The following is a 22,949-nucleotide window of genomic DNA, read 5'->3' as shown; positions in this document are numbered from 1 at the left end:
ATGAAATGAATTCTTTGTAGCTATCAACGGAGGACTGGAATGCAGCACAGTCAGCGGATGGTCCTTCGTGGATGATCTATGGGAACTAATAATTTGTGGAATAAACGATATTAAGATGCTGGTCACATACGTCTTAATATCTTCAAAATTGTAGACGGTTCGTTCTGTGCTTCATCGTTCATAAACCTGTAACCTTCGATGTTATCGAAGTTCAGTAAACTAATACCTGACGCGATCGTTATCATCAATTCCTTCACAATGCAATCGCTGTGACATCGACTCGTTGGAAAATTTTAGTTTATGCTAATTAAGCTTATTTCAGCTCCCAGGAATTCGTTTACTAATTGTTCTTTATTCTTCTTTTCCTTTCTATCCTTAAAAACAAACAAAAAACATATCCGTCTATAAAACGAACCTTAAACGATCCGAACCCACAAACAGACGGCAAATACATGGTCCTACCGTCCGGGGAGTTGCACATCCGTGAAGTTGGTCCCGAAGATGGCTACAAAAGCTACCAGTGCCGAACCAAGCACCGGCTGACCGGCGAAACTCGGCTTTCGGCCACCAAAGGACGTCTCGTGATCACAGGTAATTTGTTTGTTTCCCCAATACCCTCCCTCAAATCCTCTATTTGGTTTGAGGAGTTTCCTGGTAATAGCAACAAAGGCACACGGTTGGGACTGGTGGGATCAACTTTGCACCACATACAGCATGCTGGCGACGTTGCACCCGAATTAAGCACATATCGTAGGGTTCACTGTTGCACACGGTGATGGTTCTCAAGGTCACACGTTCTGTATGTGTGAAAGTTGTGTAATTGATTGTAATTCGAGTTCTCGTACGTTGCGTTTGTTGGTCAATGTAGAAAAGAATCAATTGTGTGGGCGCTCACAGGGTTTTGCTGTGCACTGCTCACGCATCTAGCGATGCGGATGAGTTCACATTCGCACATGTGATGGTACGTCATCGACCTTAGGCTTTAAACGTTGAACATTTACGTGGTACTATGTCTGTCTGTGACTTCCAGACAAACATACTAAAATTAATGTTTAATTGTTTCATTCCAATTCGCTTCAAGTTTGTTCTTTTATTACAGTGGGGTGTCATGTTACGCACACCTTGTATAATATATCAGATGTCGTTTGACACCAACTGTGCCTCATAATTAGAAGGGCGGTTTCTAACGAAATATGTAGCAATTTTACTCTATTACTAAACAAAAAAGAAATGCATGTATCCATTGAGTGATCTCAAATTAAAGGATATCTTCTATTGAAACATATCTGCAGTATTAAAATTGAATTCCTAGTATAGACAAGCAGATATAATACTTCAAACAACTAACGATCAAAATTGTTGTTAAAAGGCACAATCGTTATCGAAAATTAGCTTTCCTTAGGATTCCTTAGGATTCCTGGACCTTTCTGGACTTCTTTGAATACAAAATCCTGGAAAAAAATATTTTAAGATTTGAAGAGGACGTAAGAAATGTCAAATTTCTAAATTATGTCAACACGAATTTATGAAATTTCGAAAAAAAATCAGGAAACTTAAAAAAAGACAAAAAATCTGAATTTTCGTATTAAGGTCTTTTAAATTTTACAAACAATCTGAAGAATGTACCGAGGAAATTCCGATATTTCCTTGGGAAATTCTTCGGTATTTACTTGGAAAATTCTTCGGAATTTCCATGGACATTTTTTTCGGAAATTTCTTGGGAAATTCTTCGGAATTTCCTCGGGAAAATCTCCCAAGGAAATTCCAAATTTCCCAAGGAAATTTCGAAGAATTTCCCAAGGAAACGAAGAATTTATTAAAAAAAGATTAAAAATGATTAAAAAAAAGACCCGACCCGACGAACTTGGTTTCGCCTAAAATTGATTTATTCTCTAAATAACTCTCGAGTTATGAAGAAATAAGTATTTCATTTGTATGCGAGCCCCCCTTTCCAAAGCGGGGAGGGGTCTCGAACCATCTTAAGAACCTTCCCCGGCCCAAAAAGCCTCTGCATAAAAATTTTCACGCCGATCGGTTCAGTAGTTTCCGAGTCTATAAGGTTCAGACAGACATAAATTCATTTTTATGTATATGGATAAAGATAAATAAATAAGGATAAACTAAAAAATAAAAAAAATAAATGTTCTTCTTGGTAGGCATTCTTAAAAATTTCTCCGGGAAATTCTTTGGAATTTCCACGGGAAATTCTTTAAATCTCTTCTGAAAATTCTTCGGAAATACCGAAATTTACTTGGAAAATCTTTTAGAATTTCTTTGGGAAAATCTTTGGAATTTCCTTGGGAAATTTTTCTTCGGAATGTCTTTGGGAAATTCTTCGGAACTTCCTTGGAAATTCTTCGGAATTTCCTTGGGAAATTCTTCGGAATTTCCTTGAAAAGTTCTTCGGAATTTCCTTGGGAAATTCTTCGGAATTTCCTTGGGAAGTTCTTCGGAATTTCTTAGGGGATTATTTTCGGAATTTCCTTGAGAAATTATTCGGAATTTCCTTGGGAAATTCTTCGAAATTTCCTTGGGAAATTCTACGGAATTTCCTTTGAAAATTCTTCGGAATTTCCTTGGGAAATTCATCGGAATTCCTTGGGAAGATCGTCGGAATTCCCTTGGGAAATTCTTCGGAATTTCTTTGAGAAATTCTTCAGATTTTCCTTGGGAAATCTTCGGAATTTCCTTGGGAAATTCTTCGGAATTTCCTTGCGAAATTCTTCGGAATTTCCTTGGGAAATTCTTCGGAATTTCCTTGGGAAATTCTTCGGAATTTCCTTTGGCAAACTCTTCGGAATTTCCTTGGGACATTCTTCGGAAATTCCTTGGTAAATTCTTCGGAAATTCCCAAGGAAATTCTTCGGAATTTCCTTGAGAAATTCGTCGGAGTTTCCTTGAGAAATTCGTCAGAATTTCCTTGGGAAATTCTTCGGAATTTCCTTTGGCAAACTTTATCGGAATTTCCTTGGAAAATTCTTCGGAATTTCCTTGGAAAATTCTTCGGAATTTCCTTGGAGTATTTCCCGGAATTTCCTTGGGAAATTCATCAGAATTTCCTTTAGAAATTCGTCGGAATTCCCTTGAGAAATTCGTCGGAATCCCCTTGGGAAATTCTTCGGAATTTCCTTGGGAAATTCTTCAGATTTTCCTTGGAGAATTCTTCGTCGGAATTCCCTTGGGAATTCCCTTGGGAAATTCTTCGGAATTTCCTTGAGAAATTCTTCAGATTTTCCTTGAGAAAGTCTCCAGATTTTCTTTGGGAAATTGTTCGGAATTTCCTTGGGAAATTGTTCGGAATTTCCTTTGGAAATTCTTCGGAATTTCCTTGGGAAGTTCTTCGGAATTTCCTTGGGAAAATCTTCGGAATTTCCTTGGGAAATTCTTTGGAATTTCCTTGGGAAATTCTTCGGAATTTCTTTAGTATATTCTTCGAAATTTCCTTGCGAAATTCTTCGGAATTTACTTGGGAAATGCTCCGGATTTTCCTTGAGAAATTCTCCGGATTTTCCTTGGGAAATTCTTCGGAATTTCCTTGGTAAATTCTTCGGAATTTCCTTGGGAAATTCTTCGGAATTTCTTTGGGAAATTCTTCGGAATTTCTTTGGGAAATTCTTCGGAATTTCCTTGGGAAATTCATCGGAATTTCCTTGGGAAATTCTTCGGAATTTCCTTGGGAAATTTTTCGGAATTTTCTTGGGAAATTCTTCGGAATTTCCTTGGGAAATTCTTCGGAAATTCCTTGGGAAAATCTTTGGAAATTCCTTAGGAAATTCGTCGGAATTTCTTTGAGAAGTTCCTCAAGGAAATTCCGAAGAATTACCCAAGGAAATTCCGGGAACTACCTCAAGGATATTCCGAAGAGTTTGCCAAAGGAAATTCCGACAAATTTCTCAAGGAAACTCCGACGAATTTCTCAAGGAAATTCCGATGAATTTTCTAAGGAATTTCCAAAAAACTTCCCAAGGAATTTTCGAAGAATTTCCCAAGAAAATTCCGAAGAATTTTCCAAGGAAATTCCGAAGAATTTCCCAAGGAAATTCCGAAAAAAATCCCAATAACATTCCGAAGAATTTCCCAAGGAAATTCCGAAGATTTACCCAAGGAAATTCCAAAGAATTTCCCAAGGAAATTCCAAAGAATTACCCAAGGAAATTCCAAAGAATTTGCCAAGGAAATTCCAAAGAATTTGCCAAGGAAATTCCAAAGAATTTGCCAAGGAAATTCCAAAGAATTTGCCAAAGAAATTCCGAAGAATTTCCCAAGGATATTCCGAAGAACTCCCCAAGGAAAATCTGAAGAATTTCTCAAGGAAATTCCGAAGAATTTCCCAAGGAAATTTCGAAGAATTTCCCGAGGGAATTCCGACGAATTTCCCGAGGGAATTCCGACGAATTTCCCAAGGAAATTCTGACGAATATCCCAAGGAAATTCCGAAGAATTTCTCAAGGAAATTTCAAAGAATTTTCCAAGGAAATTCCGAAGAATTTCCCAAGGAAATTCCGATGAATTTCCCAAGGGAATTCCGACGAATTTCCAAAGGAAATTCTGATGAATTTCCCAAGGAAATTCCGGGAAATACCCCAAGAAAATCCCGAAGAATTTTCCAAGGAAATTCCGAAGAGTTTGCCAAAGGAAATTCCGAAGAATTTCCCAAGGAAATTCCGAAGAATTTCCCAAGGAAATTCTGACGAATTTCTCAATGAAATTCCGACGAATTTATCAAGGAAACTCCGAAGAATTTCTCAAGGAAATTCCGACGAATTTCCTAAGGAAATTCCGACGAATATCCTAAGGAATTTCCAAAGAATTTACCAAGGAATTTCCGAAGAATTACCCAAGGAAATTCCGAAGAATTACCCAAGGAAATTTCGAAGAATTTCCCAAAGAAATTCCGAAGAATTTTCCAAGGAAATTCCGAAGAATTTTCCAAGCAAATTCCGAAGAATTTCCCAAGGAAATTCCGAAGAATTTCCCAAGGAAAATTTGAAGAATTTCTCAAGGAAATTCCGAAGAATTTCTCAAGGAAATTCCGAAGAATTTCCCAAGGAAATTCCAGAGAATTTTCTGAGGAAATTCCGAAAAAATTCCCACAGAAAATCCGAAGAATTTCCCAAGGAAAATCCGAAGAATTTCCCAAGGGAATTCCGAAGAATTTCCCAAGGAAATTCCGAACAATTTCCCAAGGAAATTCCGAAGAATTTCTTAAGAAAATTCCGAAGAATTTCCCAAGGAAATTCTTAAGAATTTCCCAAGGAAACTCCGAAGAATTTCCCAAGGAAATTCCGAAGAATTTCCCAAGGAAATTCCGAAGAATTTCCCAAGGAAATTCCGAAGAATTTCCCAAGGAAATTCCGAAGAATTTCCCAAGGAAATTCCGAAGAATTTCCCAAGGAATTTCCGACGAATTTCCCAAGGAAATTCCGAAGAATTTCCCAAGGAAATTCCGAAGAATTTCCCAAGGAAATTCCGAAGAATTTCCCGAGGAAATTCCGAAGAATTTCCCAAGGATATTCTGAAGAATTTCCCAAGGAAATAATTCCGAAAGAATTTCCCAAGGAAATTCCGAAGAATTTCCCAAGGAAATTCCGAAGAATTTCCCAAGGAAATTCCGAAGAATTTCCCAAGGAAATTCCGAAGAATCTCCCAAGAAAATTACGAAGAATTTCCCAAGGAAATTCCTAAGAATCTCCCAAGGAAATTTCTAAGAATTTCCCAAGGAAATTCCTATAAATTTTCCAAGGAAATTCCGAAGAATTCCCCAAGGAAATTCCGAAGAATTCCCCAAGGAAATTCCGAAGAATTTCCCAAGGAAATTCCGAAGAATTTCCCAAGGAAATTCCGAAGAATTTCCCAAGGAAATTCCGAAGAATTTCCCAAGGAAATTCCGAAGAATTTTCCAAGGAAATTCCGAAGAATGTTCCAAGGAAATTCCCGAGGAAATTCCAAAGAATTTCCCAAGGAAATTCCAAAGAATTTCCCAAGGAAATTCCGAAGAATTTCCCAAGGAAATTCCGAAGAATTTCCCAAGGAAATTCCGAAGAATTTCCCAAGGAAATTCCGAAGAATTTCCCAAGGAAATTCCGAAGAATTTCCCAAAGAAATTCCGAAGAATTTCCCAAGGAAATTCCGAAGAATTTCCCAAGGAAATTCCGATAAAAATCCCCAAGGTATTCCGAAGAATTTCCCAAAGAAATTCCAAAGAATTTCCCATGGAAATTCCGAAGAATTTCTTGAGGAAATCCCGAAGAATTTTCCAAGGAAATTCCGAAGAATTTCGCAAGGAAATTTCGAAGCATTTACTAAAGAATTTCCGGAGAATTTCCCCAGGAAATTCCGAAGAATTTCCCAAGGAAATTCCGAAGAATTTTTCAAGGAAATTCCGAAGAATTTCCCAAGGAAATTCCTAAGAATTTCCCAAGGAAATTTCTAAGAATTTCCCAAGAAAATTCCGAAGAAATTCCCAAGGAAACTCCGAAAAATTTCCCAAGGAAATTCCGAAGAATTTCCCAAGGAAATTCCGAAGAATTTCCCAAGGAAATTACAAAGAATTTCCCAAAGAAATTCCGAAGAATTTCCCAAGGAAATTCCGATGAATTTCCCAAGGACATGGAAATTCCGAAGAATTTCTTGAGGAAATTCCGAAGAATTTTCCAAGGAAATTCCGAAGAATTTCGCAAGAAAATTGCAAAGCATTTACTAAATAATTTCCGAAGAATTTCCCAAGGAAATTCCGAAGAATTTCCCAAGAAAATTCCTAAGAATTTCCCAAGGAAATCCCGAAGAATTTCCCAAGGAAATTCCGAAGAATTTCCCAAGGAAACTCCGAAGAATTTCCCAAGGAAATTCCGAAGAACTTCCCAAGGAAATTCCGAAGAATTTCCCAAGGAAATTCCGAAGAATTTGCCAAGGAAATTCCGAAGAATTTGCCAAGGAAATTCCGAAGAATTTGCCAAGGAAATTCCGAAGAATTTCCCAAGGAAATTCCGAAGAATTTCCCAAGGAAATTCCGAAAAATTTCCTATGGAAATTCCGAAGAATTTCCCAAAGAAATTCCGAAGAATTTCCCAAAGAAATTCCGAAGAATTTCCCAAGGAAATTCCGAAGAATTTCCCAAGGAAATTCCGAAGAATTTCCCAAGGAAATTTCGAAGAATTTTCCAAGGAAATTCCGAAGAATTTCCCAAGGAAATTCCGATAAAAATCCCCAAAGGTATTCCGAAGAATTTCCCAAAGAAATTCCAAAGAATTTCCCATGGAAATTCCGAAGAATTTCTTGAGGAAATTCCGAAGAATTTTCCAAGAAAATTCCGAAGAATTTCGCAAGGAAATTTCGAAGCATTTACTAAATAATTTCCGAAGAATATCCCAAGGAAATTTCGAAGAATTTCCCAAGGAAATTCCGAAGAATTTCCCAAGGAAATTCCGAAGAATTTCCCAAGGAAACTCCGAAGAATTTCCCAAGGAAATTCCGAAGAACTTCTAAGGAAATTCGAAGAATTTCCCAAGGAAATTCGAAGAATTTCCCAAGGAAATTCGAAGAATTTCCCAAGGAAATTCGAAGAATTTCCCAAGGAAATTCCGAAGAATTTCCCAAGGAAATTCGAAGAATTTCCCAAGGAAATTCCGAAGAATTTCCCAAGGAAATTCCGATAAAAATCCCCAAAGGTATTCCGAAGAATTTCCCAAAGAAATTCCAAAGAATTTCCCATGGAAATTCCGAAGAATTTCTTGAGGAAATCCCGAAGAATTTTCCAAGGAAATTCCTAAGAATTTCCCAAAGAAATTCCGAAGAATTTCCCAAGGAAATTCCGAAGAATTTCCCAAGGAAATTCCGAAGAATGTCCCAAGGAAACTCCGAAGAATTTCCCAAGGAAATTCCGAAGAACTTCCCAAGGAAATTCCGAAGAATTTCCCAAGGAAATTCCGAATAATTTCCCAAGGAAATTCCGAAGAATTTCCCAAGGAAATTCCGAAGAATTTCCCAAGGAAATTCCGAAGAATTTCCCAAAAAAAATTCCGATAAAAATCCCCAAAGGTATTCCGAAGAATTTCCCCAAAGGTATTCCGAAGAATTTCCCAAAGAAATTCCAAAGAATTTCCCATGGAAATTCGAAGAATTTCTTGAGGAAATTCGAAGAATTTTCCAAGGAAATTCGAAGAATTTCGCAAGGAAATTTCGAAGCATTTACTAAATAATTTCCGAAGAATATCCCAAGGAAATTCCGAAGAATTTCCAAGGAAATTCGAAGAATTTCCCAAGGAAACTCGAAGAGTTTCCCAAGGAAATTCCGAAGAATTTCCCAAGGAAATTCCGGAGAATTTCCCAAGGAAATTCCGAAGAATTTCCCAAGGAAATTCCGAAGAATTTCCCAAGGAAATTCCGAAGAATTTCCCAAGGAAATTCCGAAGAATTTCCCAAGGAAATTCCGAAGAATTTCCCAAGGAAATTCCGAATAATTTCCCAAGGAAATTCCGAAGAATTTCCCAAGGAAATTCCGAAGAATTTCCCAAGGAAATTCCGAAGAATTTCCCAAGGAAATTCCGAAGAATTTCCCAAGGAAATTCCGAAGAATTTCCCAAGGAAATTCCGAAGAATTTCCCAAGGAAACTCTGAAGAATTTCCCAAGGAAAGGAATTCCGAAGAATTTCCCAAGGAAATTCCGAAGAATTTTCCAAGAAAATTCGAAGAATTTCTCAAGGAAATTCGGAGAATTTCCCAAGAAAATTCCGAAGAATTTCAAGGAAATTCCGACGAATTTTCCAAAGAAATTCGAAGAATTTGCCAAGGAAATTCGAAGAATTTCCCAAGGAAATTCCGAAGAATTTGCCAAGGAAACTCCGAAGAATTTCCCAAGGAAATTCCGAAGAATTTCCCAAGGAAATTCCGAAAAATTTCCTAAGGAAATTCCGAAGAATTTCCCAAAGAAATTCCGAAGAATTTCCCAAAGAAATTCCGAAGAATTTCCCAAGGAAATTCCGAAGAATTTCCCAAGGAAATTTCGAAGAATTTTCCAAGGAAATTCCGAAGAATTTCCCAAGGAAATTCCGATAAAAATCCCCAAAGGTATTCCGAAGAATTTCCCAAAGAAATTCCAAAGAATTTCCCATGGAAATTCCGAAGAATTTCTTGAGGAAATTCCGAAGAATTTTCCAAGGAAATTCCGAAGAATTTCGCAAGGAAATTTCGAAGCATTTACTAAATAATTTCCGAAGAATTTCCCAAGGAAATTCCGAAGATTTTCCCAAGGAAACTCCGAAGAATTTCCCAAGGAAACTCCGAAGAATTTCCTAAGGAAGTTTCGAAGAATTTCCCAAGGAAATTCCGAAGAATTTCCCAAGGAAATTCGAAGGAATTTCCCTTTGGAAATTCGAAGAATTTCCCAAGGAAATTCCGAAGAATTTCCCAAGGAAATTCCGAAGAATTTCCCAAGGAAATTCCGAAGAATTTCCCAAGGAAATTCCGAAGAATTTCCCAAGGAAATTCCGAAGAATTTCCCAAGGAAATTCCGAAGAATTTCCCAAGGAAATTCCGATAAAAATCCCCAAAGGTATTCCGAAGAATTTCTCAAAGAAATTCCAAAGAATTTCCCATGGAAATTCCGAAGAATTTCTTGAGGAAATCCCGAAGAATTTTCCAAGGAAATTCCTAAGAATTTCCCAAGGAAATTCCGAAGAATTTCCCAAGGAAATTCCGTAGAATTTCCCAAGGAAATTCCGAAGAATGTCCCAAGGAAACTCCGAAGAATTTCCCAAGGAAATTCCGAAGAACTTCCCAAGGAAATTCCGAAGAATTTCCCAAGGAAATTCCGAAGAATTTCCCAAGGAAATTCCGAAGAATTTCCCAAGAAAATTCCGAAGAATTTCCCAAGGAAATTCCGAAGAATTTGCCAAGGAAACTCCAAAGAATTTCCCAAGGAAATTCTGAAGAATTTCTCAAGGAAATTCCGAAAAATTTCCTTAGGAAATTCCGAAGAATTTCCCAAAGAAATTCCGAAGAATTTGCCAAGGAAATTCCGAAGAATTTCCCAAGGAAATTCCGAAGAATTTCCCAAAAAAAATTCCGATAAAAATCCCCAAAGGTATTCCGAAGAATTTCCCCAAAGGTATTCCGAAGAATTTCCCAAAGAAATTCCAAAGAATTTCCCATGGAAATTCCGAAAAATTTCTTGAGGAAATTCCGAAGAATTTTCCAAGGAAATTCCGAAAAATTTCGCAAGGAAATTTCGAAGCATTTACTAAATAATTTCCGAAGAATTTCCCAAGGAAATTCCGAAGAATTTCCCAAGGAAATTCCGAAGAATTTCCCAAGGAAATTCCGAAGAATTTCCCAAGGAAATTCCGAAGAACTTCCCAAGGAAATTCCGAAGAATTTCCCAAGGAAATTCCGAAGAATTTCCCAAGGAAATTCCGAAGAATTTCCCAAGGAAATTCCGAAGAATTTTCCAAGGAAATTCCGAAGAATTTCCCAAGGAAATTCCGAAGAATTTCCCAAGGAAATTCCGAAGAATTTCCCAAGGAAATTCCGAAGAATTTCCCAAGGAAATTCCGAAGAATTTCCCAAGGAAATTCCGAAGAATTTCCCAAGGAAATTCGGAAGAATTTCCCAAGGAAATTCCGAAGAATTTCCCAAGGAAATTCCGAAGAATTTCCCAAGGAAATTCCGAAAAAATTCCCAAGGAAATTCCGAAGAATTTCCCAAGGAAATTCCGAAGAATTTCCCAAGGATATTACGAAGAATTTCTCAAGGAAATTACGAAGAATTTCCCAATGAAATTACGAAGAATTTTCCAAGGAAATTACGAAGAATTTCCCAAGGAAATTCCGAAGAATTTCCCAAGAAAATTCCGAAGACTTTCCCAAGGAAATTCCGACGAAATATCCAAAGAACTTCCGAAAAATTTCCCAAGGAACTTCCGAATACTTTCCCAAGGGAATTCCGAAGAATTTCCCAAGGAAATTCCTATAAAAATCCTCAAAGGTATTCCGAAGAATTTCCCAAAGAAATTCCAAAGAATTTCCCATGGAAATTCCGAAGAATTTCTTGAGGAAATCCCGAAGAATTTCGCAAGGAAATTTCGAAGCATTTACTAAAGAATTTCCGAAGAATTTCCCAAGGAAATTCCGAAGAATTTCCCAAGGAAATTTCTAAGAATTTCCCAAGAAAATTCCGAAGAATTTCCCAAGGAAATTCCGAAGAATTTCCCAAGGAAATTCCGAAGAATTTCCCAAGGAAATTCCGAAGAATTTCCCAAGGAAATTCCGAAGAATTTCCCAAGGAAATTCCGAAGAATTTCCCAAGGAAATTCCGAAGAATTTCCCAAGGAAATTCCGAAGAATTTCCCACGGATGTTTCAAAGAATTTCCCAAGGCAATTTCGAAGAATTGGAGATTCCGAAGAACTTTCCAAGGACATACCTGAGAATTTCCCAAAGAAAAACCTAAAAATTTCCCAGAAAAATTTCGAAAAATTTCCCAGAGAAATTTTGAAAAATTTCCCAAGGAAATTCCTTAGAATTTCCCAAGGAAATTCCGAAAAATTTCCCAAGGAAATTCCGAAGAATTTCCCAAAGAAATTCCGAAGAATTTTCCAAGGAAATTCCGAAGAATTTCCCAAGGAAATTCCGATGAATTTCCCAAGGACAATCCGAAGAAAAATTTCCCAAGGAAATTCCAAAGATTTTCCCAGGGAAATTCTGAAAGATTTTCCCAAGGAAATTCTGAAAGATTTTCCCAAAGAAATTCTGAAAGATTTTCCAAGTAAATTCTGAAAGATTTTCCAAGTAAATTTCGGCAAATTCCGAAGAATGTTCAGAAGAGATTTAAAGAATTTCCCGTGGAAATTCCAAAGAATTTCCCGGAGAAATTTTTAAGAATGCCTACCAAGAAGATTATTTTTTTTTCAGTTTATCCTTATTTATTTATTTATCTGCATGAATATATTCAATTGCAATATGAAGAATTCATAAATCAGCAGTTAAACACTGTGACAGATTTAGAGCAGGGCGAAGCGGCCTAGTTTGAAAATGGCCATTATTTTATCAATTCTAGAAAATCGTTGATATTCTTCCCGTTTGACCTCTTTTGGATAATTCAGGATACTTTTAAGAACACTATCGTAGTGTAACACAATTTAGAACACAATATTGTTGTGGGCCCTCCTTAGCCGTGTGGTAAGACGCGCGGCTACAAAGCAAGATAAGAAGATTGTGTAGCAAATAATCGGAGAACCCGCTTGACAAAGAGTTTTCATAACATAAGTCTTACGACAAAAATTGTCGAAGGACGTCAAGTTCTAGATTCTGGTATAAAACTTGAAATAAAAACAATTAGATTTTCTTAAAGTGGTATTAACGCACGACGCATTGCATGCTACTGTCAACAAGTCCGGTTGAACGAATTGGAAATGTGGCGTGTATTTGTATGTATTTTATTGTGTATTTTATATTCTTCTTCTTATTGGCATTACATCCCCACACTGGGACAGAGCCGCCTCGCAGCTTAGTGTTCATTAAGCGCTTCCACAGTTATCAACTGCAAGGTTTCTAAGCCAAGTTACCATTTTTGCATTCGTATATCATGAGGATAACACAATGATACTTTTATGCCCAGGGATGTCGAGACAATTTCCACTCCGAAAATTGTCCAGACCGGCACCGGGAATCGAACCCAGCCACCCTCAGTATGGTCTTGCTTTGTAGCCGCGCGTCCTACCGTTAGGCGGCAACTTGAAATAAATAATGGGTGAGATAATAATTAAGTACCACAACACAACGTACGAGCTCTCGATTCGCAATGCAATAAAAATCAACCTCTGCCAACCGTGTTTCGCAAGTGATTGGAAGTAGGCAGCCGTTTGCTGCTTATCTGTTGACCAGCTCAGCACCCAGTGCCCACCGTCAAATACCAACCGGCGCGCATTCATTGATAAACGCACGACTATCTACCCACACACAAACAGCACTTACTTCATTCATCAATGGCCCAGGCTCGACCCGACCAGCAAGCAGCTTTTATGAATCACAAAAATAACGACTCATTGCGCGCTTTTTTCCGATGACATTTACTGCAGTGCACCTGAGACGGCCACACCGCTGCAACTTCCAATCGCTTGCTAATAGGTCGCTATCCTGGAAACGCAATCACTCGCACGTTAAAAGTATTAAAACGGAAACAATGCTCCGATATATAGACACGGACGTGCGTTTGTCGACCACAGCAAGAATTGTGAATTAACTCTCCAGCTTCTTCGTCATTTACGTTACGTGTCCGACCCGGTTAGAATGAACTGAATGACAAAAACATACTCACTCACTGAGTAAGGGTAATTGCATCAGTTTGTTATATTAGCTTCATCTGAATCAATGTATCACAGAATTAGACGTCAAAACGTTTGCAGTTACCCTAATATTGAACGGACATTCTTCGAAACACGCGATCGCGTGCCCCGCCCGGCATAGTCATAATCTCGTGTTTTATGGCGAGAACTTCAATCGGAACAAGTGATGTCAGCTTTTCACAAACAGGACAGAAAAAAACTGTGTACGGTAACCTCGTTTGATCTAGTTTGTTGTGTTATTCATTAAATTGATAATTCTCTGCGCTTGTTGATTATTGCGATAGTAGCTTGCTTAAGCTAGAAAAAGTTTTTCTGTATAACGTGAATCTGTAGTTGACTGCTATTGAATTTTATAAATAACGAATCAATTGCTTGTATAGTTTAAAACACAGTCATAAATTATTGGACACAGAAACATTGCTTTTTGTATGGTGAAATCCATAATAAATCGTTGCTTCCTAATTTTCACAAGAAGATTAACATTTGAGATTCCTCGAAATTAACATTTGAGATCGCGGGAAAAACGTTTACGCCTAAATATTATTATTTACAGGTTCTGTTCATGAAAAGCTGATGACGCTTTGTAAATCGTAAATATTGTACCGTTTTAATACTTTTACGTGACTGTGATTTTTGGAAGCCTAAGGAAATTGCCCAATTCCATTGGAATATTTCTCAAACCTGGTTTCCTTCGGCTTCCAACACTCCCTTAGTAAATAACTTATCAAGTACATAAACAAATTGCCTGAATGTTGGGATAGGGTACCCTGTGTTGCGTGTTTTCAAAATTTGCTTTCGCGAATCGGTTTTGATGAATAATGTATCGAGTAAAAATAGAACGAAATCGATTGAATTTTGGCTTCGCGACGCGGGAACTGTGCCTGATGCTTCTGTTGAGTTATCTGTGAGAAATTTGCAAAATTAAAATTTATTCAATAATTCAACCGGTGTCCGATTTTACAGTGTGTTGAAATGTTCCGTCCATAACCCTCCAGCGTTGACTAACATCATTGTGCAGAATTATATTGTGTTTTGTAGTACGTAAGGAACTGATAAGGTAACTAACCAGCGTCACCAATACTAGGCCTTAAGGTTTGTGTAAATCATTGTGCACATTCTTATTACTGAGCATGTGAGCTTTGGGAATCATGCGCACAATCACGTTTCATACATCACGATTTCAAAATATAGAAATTATCCTAACAATCGTTTCCGATTGTTTCTACTTTCTAGAACCTCTTGGTAGGGTAGCCCCGAAGCTATCGTTCAGCTCCAAGATCCTCACTGCCGAAGTTAGACAAATGGCAACATTAGCCATGTTCTGTTCCGCCCAGGCATTTCCGGTGCCCGTTTTTAGGTAATTCTAGGTTTAGTTTTAACAATAATCAAACAATGAAACGGCAAGGCACTCTGTCCCACAGGCTAACGATTTGTCGGAATTCGACTGCGGGCGTAACTAACAATTTGCTTGATCATCTATTTCCGTACATCATCCCAACGAACTGTCTAATCAGAACCGCTGGCCAGCATTGCACCCAGACTGACATCTGGCGACAAAAGCCGCAACTTGGAGTCCAAAAGCCAAAGCAATGTAACTCTACTCTGTCCGGCCCAGTCCTATCCGGTGCCTGTCTTTAGGTGAGAACAAGACCGAACCACGCGTGTGTAACTGAGTCCTGCTTTGAAGTCTTATCTGCATTTTGTTGTGTTAAAATGAATGTAGGGTACCCTAGTTTCCCATCATTTAGGATGCTTGTAAATCGCGTTAGCTTTTTTCTTCCAACCTCATTCATCGTCATCATTCCGATTTGCAATCATTCAAGAACCCGTCGCCAGTGTGGCCCCCCGTTTGACATCCGGGGATACGCTTCGAGTGTTGCAAGCCAAAAGCGCCGATAACTTTACGCTTCTCTGTCCGGCGCAGTCGTTTCCAATCCCTGCCTTTAGGTATGTGCAATTTCACACATCTGTCGAGTTGTTCTTTTTCTTATGGTATTGTCACAATTGGTAAGGGAAGATCCATTGTTTACGCAACGCAAAACAAAAGTCAATGTTTAATTGAGAAACTGCATATGTAACATTTTTGGCCAAAATGAGATTTTTATATATTCTGAATCCTTGTCCAAAAATACGTATTCTGGCAAAAAAACGAAAAAAAAATTTTTGTTCAAGAATGTATGAAAAAAAAGTCGTTTGTTTGAGAAACTACACATGCCCACGTACTTTGAAGAGCAATTGTGGAGTAATGCTTACATTTTTTGCACTGAAAGTGTCTCAGGGTGTTGAGTTTTGCCAAAAACTATTGATCTGTATCGAAGAAATCGAAAGATTCGGTGCAAGTTTGTTGGAAAACAGTTTTTTTTTTGTTTTCTCGAAATAGTGTAAAATGGACTTATGCAGTTTCTCAAACAAATAATTCAAATATTTTTCTAATTTTTTTGGGCCAAAATATATGCGAAATGCACTTTTGGAGGAACTACTTTCAAGCCAGTAACGCAATCTAGACAGGCGTCCCGCGCTTCGCAGGACGCTTGCTGGTCACATTAATTATGACAAATGAGTAGCATGAGTTCAGTTGCAGAACAGCACTTCACAAAAGCGCGGCAGCGTTCTGAGACGTAGGTGGGACAAAAAAAAAGTTTAAAATTGATAAATTTGTAAGCTCATTCCTGTTATAAGACGAGTTTAATATTATTCCATTTAATTCCACCACGTTTGTAAATAGAAAGCACTAAACTCGTCTTATGACAGGTGAAGACATTCCACCAAAAGAGCTTAATAATTTTCTTTTTTGAATTTGTACCAAGGATCTTCACAGATTCCAGAAATTCTTTCAAAATCTTTTATGAACGTGTCATGCACTTCTAAAATCCGTCTCAAGGTTTATTAGAGTATGTAACTCCGGGTTTAGGACTTCTATCTATGAATCTTCATGGATTTAATAGAAGTCCAGGAACTTTCATCAACCCTTTTGTGTCTTCTGAGCGTTTTCACGTAACTCTTCCGGGATTTGTACAGACGAAGTCCCAGAAATCCTCTCAGTAATATTTATGGTTCCCATAGATTTTAACAACATCTCGCTCATGGACTTCCAAACATCTAACTCAATGTGCTGGAAATATTCACCACATTTGCAGATTTCTTTTTTTTATGATTTATTTACTGGAGGGAAATGTGAGACAGAAAGGAAAAGATAATACAGAGAAGAAAATGAGGAAAAGCAAAATATGACAGATATGAGAAGAAAAGTGCGGGGGAATATGATCATCACTTTTGTATGGTTGCTATCTGGCATTCTTGAAACATGCCATGCACATCGTACCCTTCCAGTTTTAGATACTTTTTGGATACCCGTTAGGTTCCTCGAAGAGTTGAGTGACCTCGTGGTTCATCCTTCGTCGCCACTCACCGTTTTTTTGAACACCGCCAAAGATGGTCCTAAGCACGCGTCTCTAGAATACCTCAAGTGCTCGGGCCGATGTCGTACTCACATTCCATCTGAGCGTAGAATATGTCCTTATCATCTTCGCTTCAGTGCTTTCGGAGTGTGGGCTGTGGACGATGATTATGCTAAAGTTGGAGAACCGGCCTTTGATCCTCAACCTACACATTATTTTTTTGAACACGCGCTTTTGCATAACGCCTATCACTATAAAAGCTGTTTCCAGATCGTATGTGTTGCCGCAGCTCTGGTAAATAGTATCTTTCTTCGTTGGTTTCTCGAACGGTTTGATAAGTTTCGGGAGCAGTAGGTTGTTGGCCTAAGGTCCCTGTCTACCCGGATGAGGCTGCTATCTTAGATATATGTAGTTTCCGGGGGAAAAAAATTTCGTACTCAGCCGCTGGATGCCAAAACAGACGCTGTTGGAGCCGCACCTCCTTGGTGAACATACGCTCTAACAGTCTGGTCATATTTGTTTAAAGTCCCACCCAACATCAGGAATAGGCTAGTGCGCTTTGAGCGGCACACGGTCGCTTTGATAGGTCGCTGCTTGCGGATACTTTTATAGAAGTTCAACAGAGCCCACTGTCAAACCCCATTACATCCTAGGCAAGCCCCCAGGTCGCACTCTCTTACTCTAGCTGATGTCAGAAGGACAACAGTATCCAGGCTACACTGCCAATTAAGTACGCAACCCTTAGCTGGCGGTCAGTTCTCATCGAAAGACCCGTGGAAGCTTGAGTATTGGAGCTTGTGAGTTATGACCAGAGCTATGTTTAACGCTCCTTCCCAGATGTCGCCTCACCATTTCGTTGATGGTTTGATTACCTCTAAATGTTCGCACCATTGATCCCTTCGAAAAAATATCTTGCATTGCTTCGTTGCCGAATCCGTGGTTTTTAAGCACATCGTCGAGTATGCGTGGGCTTCCGATGAAGTTGAAAGATTTGTAGTTCTGCGAACCGAGCTTTCAATCGCTATAGTGCCTCGTCGTCGCTGTGGTCTTCGCCAATTGTTTCTATTGATCTGTTTTATCTCCGGATAATTCGTTGCTTGTTTTTTAAAGGTTGGTTTGCAGGGCCTGACACCAACCCCCTAAAATTTGCGGAGGACTCACTCACTCACTCATGTATCCTGAGCACCCCTAGGAGTGCATAGGACCAACGTAAAAGATCTTCATCCTGGGTGGCTGCTCGCTTTAGCCTTGACCTGGACCCAAGTCGATTCCTGTCGACTTCCTTTACTTCTTTGTTGTGGCTACGTCTGCACGAACCCTTGTCCGGCCGGATTCCAGTCCAGCGCTTCTCCGCTCCTTCGTAATGTTTGGCCGACCCACCTCCATTTACGCTCTCGAATTTCTGTTGATATCGGTTTTTATGGCATCATCGATGGAGCTTTGCTTTAGAGATCCAGTTGTGAGGCTACCAGGGCCGAACTATAAAACGTAGACATCGGTTGATGAATACTTGCAGTTTCTGCGTGATCTCTGCTAATACACACAAAAGTCTCACTGGCGTATAACAACACAGATTTCAGGTTAGAGTTGAATATTCGAAGTTTAGTGCGTTGACTAATCTGATTGGATCTCCATATTAAGTAAACTCGCAAAAGCAGCCGTAGCCTTCTTGATCTGTGCTTCTATGTCGATCTTGGTTCCACCGTCCGACGCTAATTGGCTGCCAAGATATTGAAAGTTTTCGACCTTCTCCACTGCTTGCCCGGCTACCGTAATGTTGGAGGGATTGTTCGTGTTGACAGGGGTTGTCGTCATGCAGAGATGTCCTACACAGTTGGCAAAAAATCTGCTCTTTTATTTCTCACAATTCTTACAAATCAAATAAGATTCGTTCAGTAAGTGCAACTAATAGATGAATATTTGAGAATTCAAAATGTCACTTCAATCTGACGAAATGGTGCACGCCAAATACACGCGGGCGCGCGCACAGCAAATACACCGGCGTGTATTACACGCCGGTGTATTTGCTGTGCACGCGCCCGCGTGGCTTCGGCGTGTATTATTTTGACAGATCGAAGTGACATTTCGAAAACTCAAATATCCACCTATTAGTTGCACTCACTGAATAAATTTTATTTGATTGTTAACATTTTTTTGCCAACTGTGTAGGACATCTCTGTTCGTCGATTACGACGAGGAAAAGAAGCTGAGAGAGAATACAACCTTGCCTAACTCCAGCGATTACCCGGATGGGGTCAGACAATGTTCCGTTATGTTATGTTGTATAATTTCCTGCAATGAAGAGATTCGGAGTTGAAGCGGGTAATGCGTCGCACCCTTGGAGGCTCATGCAGAGATGTTAATGGTTTGTTGGGCGTCGTAACTTGAAGAAGTGGCTCGAAGTGTTCGAACCAACGTTTCAGCTGATCAGTTGGTTCGGTGAGTAACTGACCTTTCGTGTCTTTCACCGGCATTCATATGATTCATCTTTGCTCCACTCAGGCGTTGTGAGATATCGTAAAGGAGGCGAGTATTGCCACTTTTTGCTTCTTTCTCCTCCGTCAGCCAGGGAGTGCAGCCACATTCGCTTGTACCGTCAGCAACAGCGTTTAACTTTCTTCTCTAGAGCCTAATACCGTTTACGAGACTCGTATTTTGATGTTCTGGTTCTTGTCCGCTCTATGGCGGCCTTTGGTTCTCTACGCTCCTCAGTTTTCTCTCTTGAAAGGAGGTTTCCGAACCTCTTGAAAGGAGGCTCCGAGTCTCTTGAAAGGAGGCTGCCGAACCTCTTGAACTGGCCATATAGTCTGCGTCACTGGGTCAAAACCAACGAAGCTGTCATATATCAGCTCCGGACATATAGAAGTAAGAAAGAACTACTTGAAAGGAGGCTTCCGAGCCTCTTGAAAGGAGGCTTCCGAGCCTCTTGAAAGGAGGCTTCCGAGCCTCTTGAAAGGAGGCTTCCGAGCCTCTTGAAAGGAGGCTTCCGAGCCTCTTGAAAGGAGGCTTCCGAGCCTCTTGAAAGGAGGCTTCTGAGCTCTCTTGAAAGGAGGCTTCTGAGCCTCTTGAAAGGAGGCTTCCTGAGCCTCTTGGAAGGAGGCTCTGAGCCTCTTGGAAGGAGGCTTCTGAGCCTCTGGAAGGAGGCTTCTGAGGCCTCTTGAAAGGAGGCTTCTGAGCCTCTTGAAAGGAGGCTTCTGACCTCTTGAAAGGAGGCTTCTGAGCCTCTTGAAAGGATGCCTGAGCTCTCTTGAAAGGAGGCTCTGAGCCTCTTGAAAAGGGCTCTGAGCCTCTTGAAAGGAGGCCTGAGCCTCTTGAAAGGAAGCCTGAGCCTCTTGAAAGGAGGCCTCTGAGCTCTTGAAAGGAGGCCTGAGCCTCTTGAAAGGAGGCTTCTGAGCTCTTGAAAGGAGGCTTCTGAGCCTCTTGAAAGGAGGCCTGAGCCTCTTGAAAGGAGGCTTCTGAGCCTCTTGAAAGGAGGCTTCCTGAGCCTCTTGAAAGGAGGCTTCTGAGCTCTTGAAAGGAGGCTTCTGAGCCTCTTGAAAGGAGGCTTCTGAGCCTCTGAAAGGAGGCTTCTGAGCCTCTTGAAAGGAGGCTTCTGAGCCTCTTGAAAGGAGGCTTCTGAGCCTCTTGAAAGGAGGCTTCTGAGCCTCTGAAAGGAGGCCTGAGCCTCTTGAAAGGAGGCTTCCTGAGCCTCTTGAAAGGAGGCTTCTGAGCTCTCTTGAAAGGAGGCTTGAGCCTCTTGAAAGGAGGCTCTGAGCCTCTTGAAAGGAGGCTCTGAGCCTCTTGAAAGGAGGCTTGAGCTCTTGAAAGGAGGCTTGAGCCTCTTGAAAGGAGGCTTCTGAGCCCTCTTGAAAGGAGGCTTGAGCCTCTTGAAAGGAGGCTTGAGCCTCTTGAAAGGAGGCTTCTGAGCCTCTTGAAAGGAGGCTTCTGAGCCTCTTGAAAGGAGGCTTCTGAGGCCTCTTGAAAGGAGGCTTCCTGAGCCTCTTGGAAAGGAGGCTTCTGAGCCTCTTGAAAGGAGGCCTGAGCCTCTTGAAAGGAGGCTTCTGAGCCTCTTGAAAGGAGGCTCCTGAGCCTCTTGAAAGGAGGCTTCTGAGCCTCTTGAAAGGAGGCTCTGAGCCTCTTGAAAGGAGGCTCTGAGCCTTCTTGAAAGGAGGCTTCTGAGCCTCTTGAAAGGAGGCTTCCTGAGCCTCTTGAAAGGAGGCTTCTGAGCCTCTTGAAAGGAGGCTTCTGAGCCTCTTGAAAGGAGGCTTCTGAGCCTCTTGAAAGGAGGCTCTGAGCCTCTTGAAAGGAGGCCTGAGCCTCTTGGAAAGGAGGCTCTGAGGCCTCTTGAAAGGAGGCCTGAGCCTCTTGAAAGGAGGCTCTGAGCCTCTTGAAAGGAGGCCTGAGCCTCTTGAAAGGAGGCTCTGAGCCTCTTGAAAGGAGGCTCTGAGTCTCTTGAAAGGAGGCTTCCTGAGCCTCTTGAAAGGAGGCTTCCTGAGCCTCTTGAAAGGAGGCTCTGAGCCTCTTGAAAGGAGGCCTGAGCCTCTTGAAAGGAGGCTCTGAGCCTCTTGAAAGGAGGCCTGAGCCTCTTGAAAGGAGGCTCTGAGCCTCTTGAAAGGAGGCTTCTGAGCCTCTTGAAAGGAGGCCTGAGCCTCTTGAAAGGAGGCCTGAGCCTTGAAAGGAGGCTGAGCCTCTTGAAAGGAGGCCTGGAGCCTCTTGAAAGGAGGCTCTGAGCCTCTTGAAAGGAGGCTTCTGAGCCTCTTGAAAGGAGGCTTCTGAGCCTCTTTGAAAGGAGGCTTCTGAGCCTCTTGAAAGGAGGCTCTGAGCCTCTTGAAAGGAGGCCTGAGCCTCTTGAAAGGAGGCCTGAGCCTCTTGAAAGGAGGCTCTGAGGCCTCTTGAAAGGAGGCCTTGAGCCTCTTGAAAGGAGGCTTCTGAGCCTCTTGAAAGGAGGCTCTGAGCCTCTTGAAAGGGAGGCTTCTGAGGCCTCTTGAAAGGAGGCCTGAGCCTCTTGAAAGGAGGCTTCTGAGCTCTTGAAAGGAGGCTTCTGAGCCTCTTGAAAGGAGGCTCTGAGCCTCTTGAAAGGAGGCTCTGAGCCTCTTGAAAGGAGGCTTCTGAGCCTCTTGAAAGGAGGCTTCTGAGCCTCTTGAAAGGAGGCTGAGCCTCTTGAAAGGAGGCTTGAGCCTCTTGAAAGGAGGCTTCTGAGCTCTTGAAAGGAGGCTTCTGAGCCTCTTGAAAGGAGGCCTGAGCCTCTTGAAAGGAGGCTTCCTGAGCCTCTTGAAAGGGAGGCTTCTGAGCCTCTTGAAAGGAGGCTGGAGCCTCTTGAAAGGAGGCTTCTGAGCCTCTTGAAAGGAGGCTTCTGAGCTCTTGAAAGGAGGCTTCAGCCTCTTGAAAGGAGGCTTCCTAGCCTTCTTGAAAGGAGGCTTCCTGAGCCTCTTGAAAGGAGGCCTGAGCTCTTGAAAGGAGGCCTGAGCCTCTTGAAAGGAGGCTTCTGAGCCTCTTGAAAGGAGGCTCTGAGCCTCTTGAAAGGAGGCTTGAGCCTCTTGAAAGGGAGGCTTCTGAGCCTCTTGAAAGGAGGCTTGAGCCTCTTGAAAGGAGGCTTGAGCCTCTTGAAAGGAGGCTTCTGAGCCTCTTGAAAGGAGGCTTCTGAGCCTCTTGAAAGGAGGCTTCTGAGCCTCTTGATAGGAGGCTTCTGAGCCTCTTGAAAGGAGGCTTTTGAGCCTCTTGAAAGGAGGCCTTGAGCCCTTGATAGGAGGCTTGAGCCTCTTGAAAGGGGAGGCTTCTGAGCTTCTTGAAAGAAAGCCTGAGCCTCTTGAAAGGAGGTTTCTGAGCCCTTGAAAGGAGGCTTCCAAGCCTATTGAAAGAAGGCTTCGGATCCTCTTGAAAGGAGGCCTGAGCCTCTTGAAAGAAGGCTTCTGAGCTCTTGAAAGGAGGCTTCTGAGCCTCTTGAAAGGAGGCTTCTGAGCCTCTTGAAAGGAGGCTTCCTGAGCCTTCTTGAAAGGAGGCTTCTGAGCCTCTTGAAAGGGAGGCTTCCTGAGCCTCTTGAAAGGAGGCTTCCTGAGCCTCTTGAAAGGAGGCTTGAGCCTCTTGAAAGGAGGCCTGAGCCTCTTGAAAGGAGGCTCTGAGCCTCTTGAAAGGAGGCTCTGAGCCTCTTGAAAGGAGGCTTCTGAGCCTCTTGAAAGGAGGCTTCTGAGGCCTCTTGAAAGGAGGCCTGAGCCTCTTGAAAGGAGGCTTCTGAGC

The 22,949-nt window shown here is 41.2% G+C and overlaps 1 protein-coding gene across 1 annotated transcript in view; it reads left to right on the top strand.

The window, feature by feature from the left end:
• LOC134225076 (cell adhesion molecule Dscam2) overlaps window positions 1-22,949 on the top strand; it is a 246,615-nt gene that overhangs the window by 70,145 nt on the left and 153,521 nt on the right. The window contains exons 6-7 of the mRNA XM_062704860.1: window positions 442-591; window positions 14,572-14,695. Coding sequence (XP_062560844.1) covers window positions 442-591; window positions 14,572-14,695 — 274 coding nt within the window. The remainder of the gene's footprint in view (window positions 1-441; window positions 592-14,571; window positions 14,696-22,949) is intronic.

Source organism: Armigeres subalbatus, chromosome 3 (assembly GCF_024139115.2).
Source record: "Armigeres subalbatus isolate Guangzhou_Male chromosome 3, GZ_Asu_2, whole genome shotgun sequence".
Lineage (NCBI taxonomy): Eukaryota > Metazoa > Arthropoda > Insecta > Diptera > Culicidae > Armigeres > Armigeres subalbatus.
The sequence above is the reverse complement of the archived record's forward strand: the minus strand, read 5'-3'. Positions and strand labels throughout refer to the sequence as shown.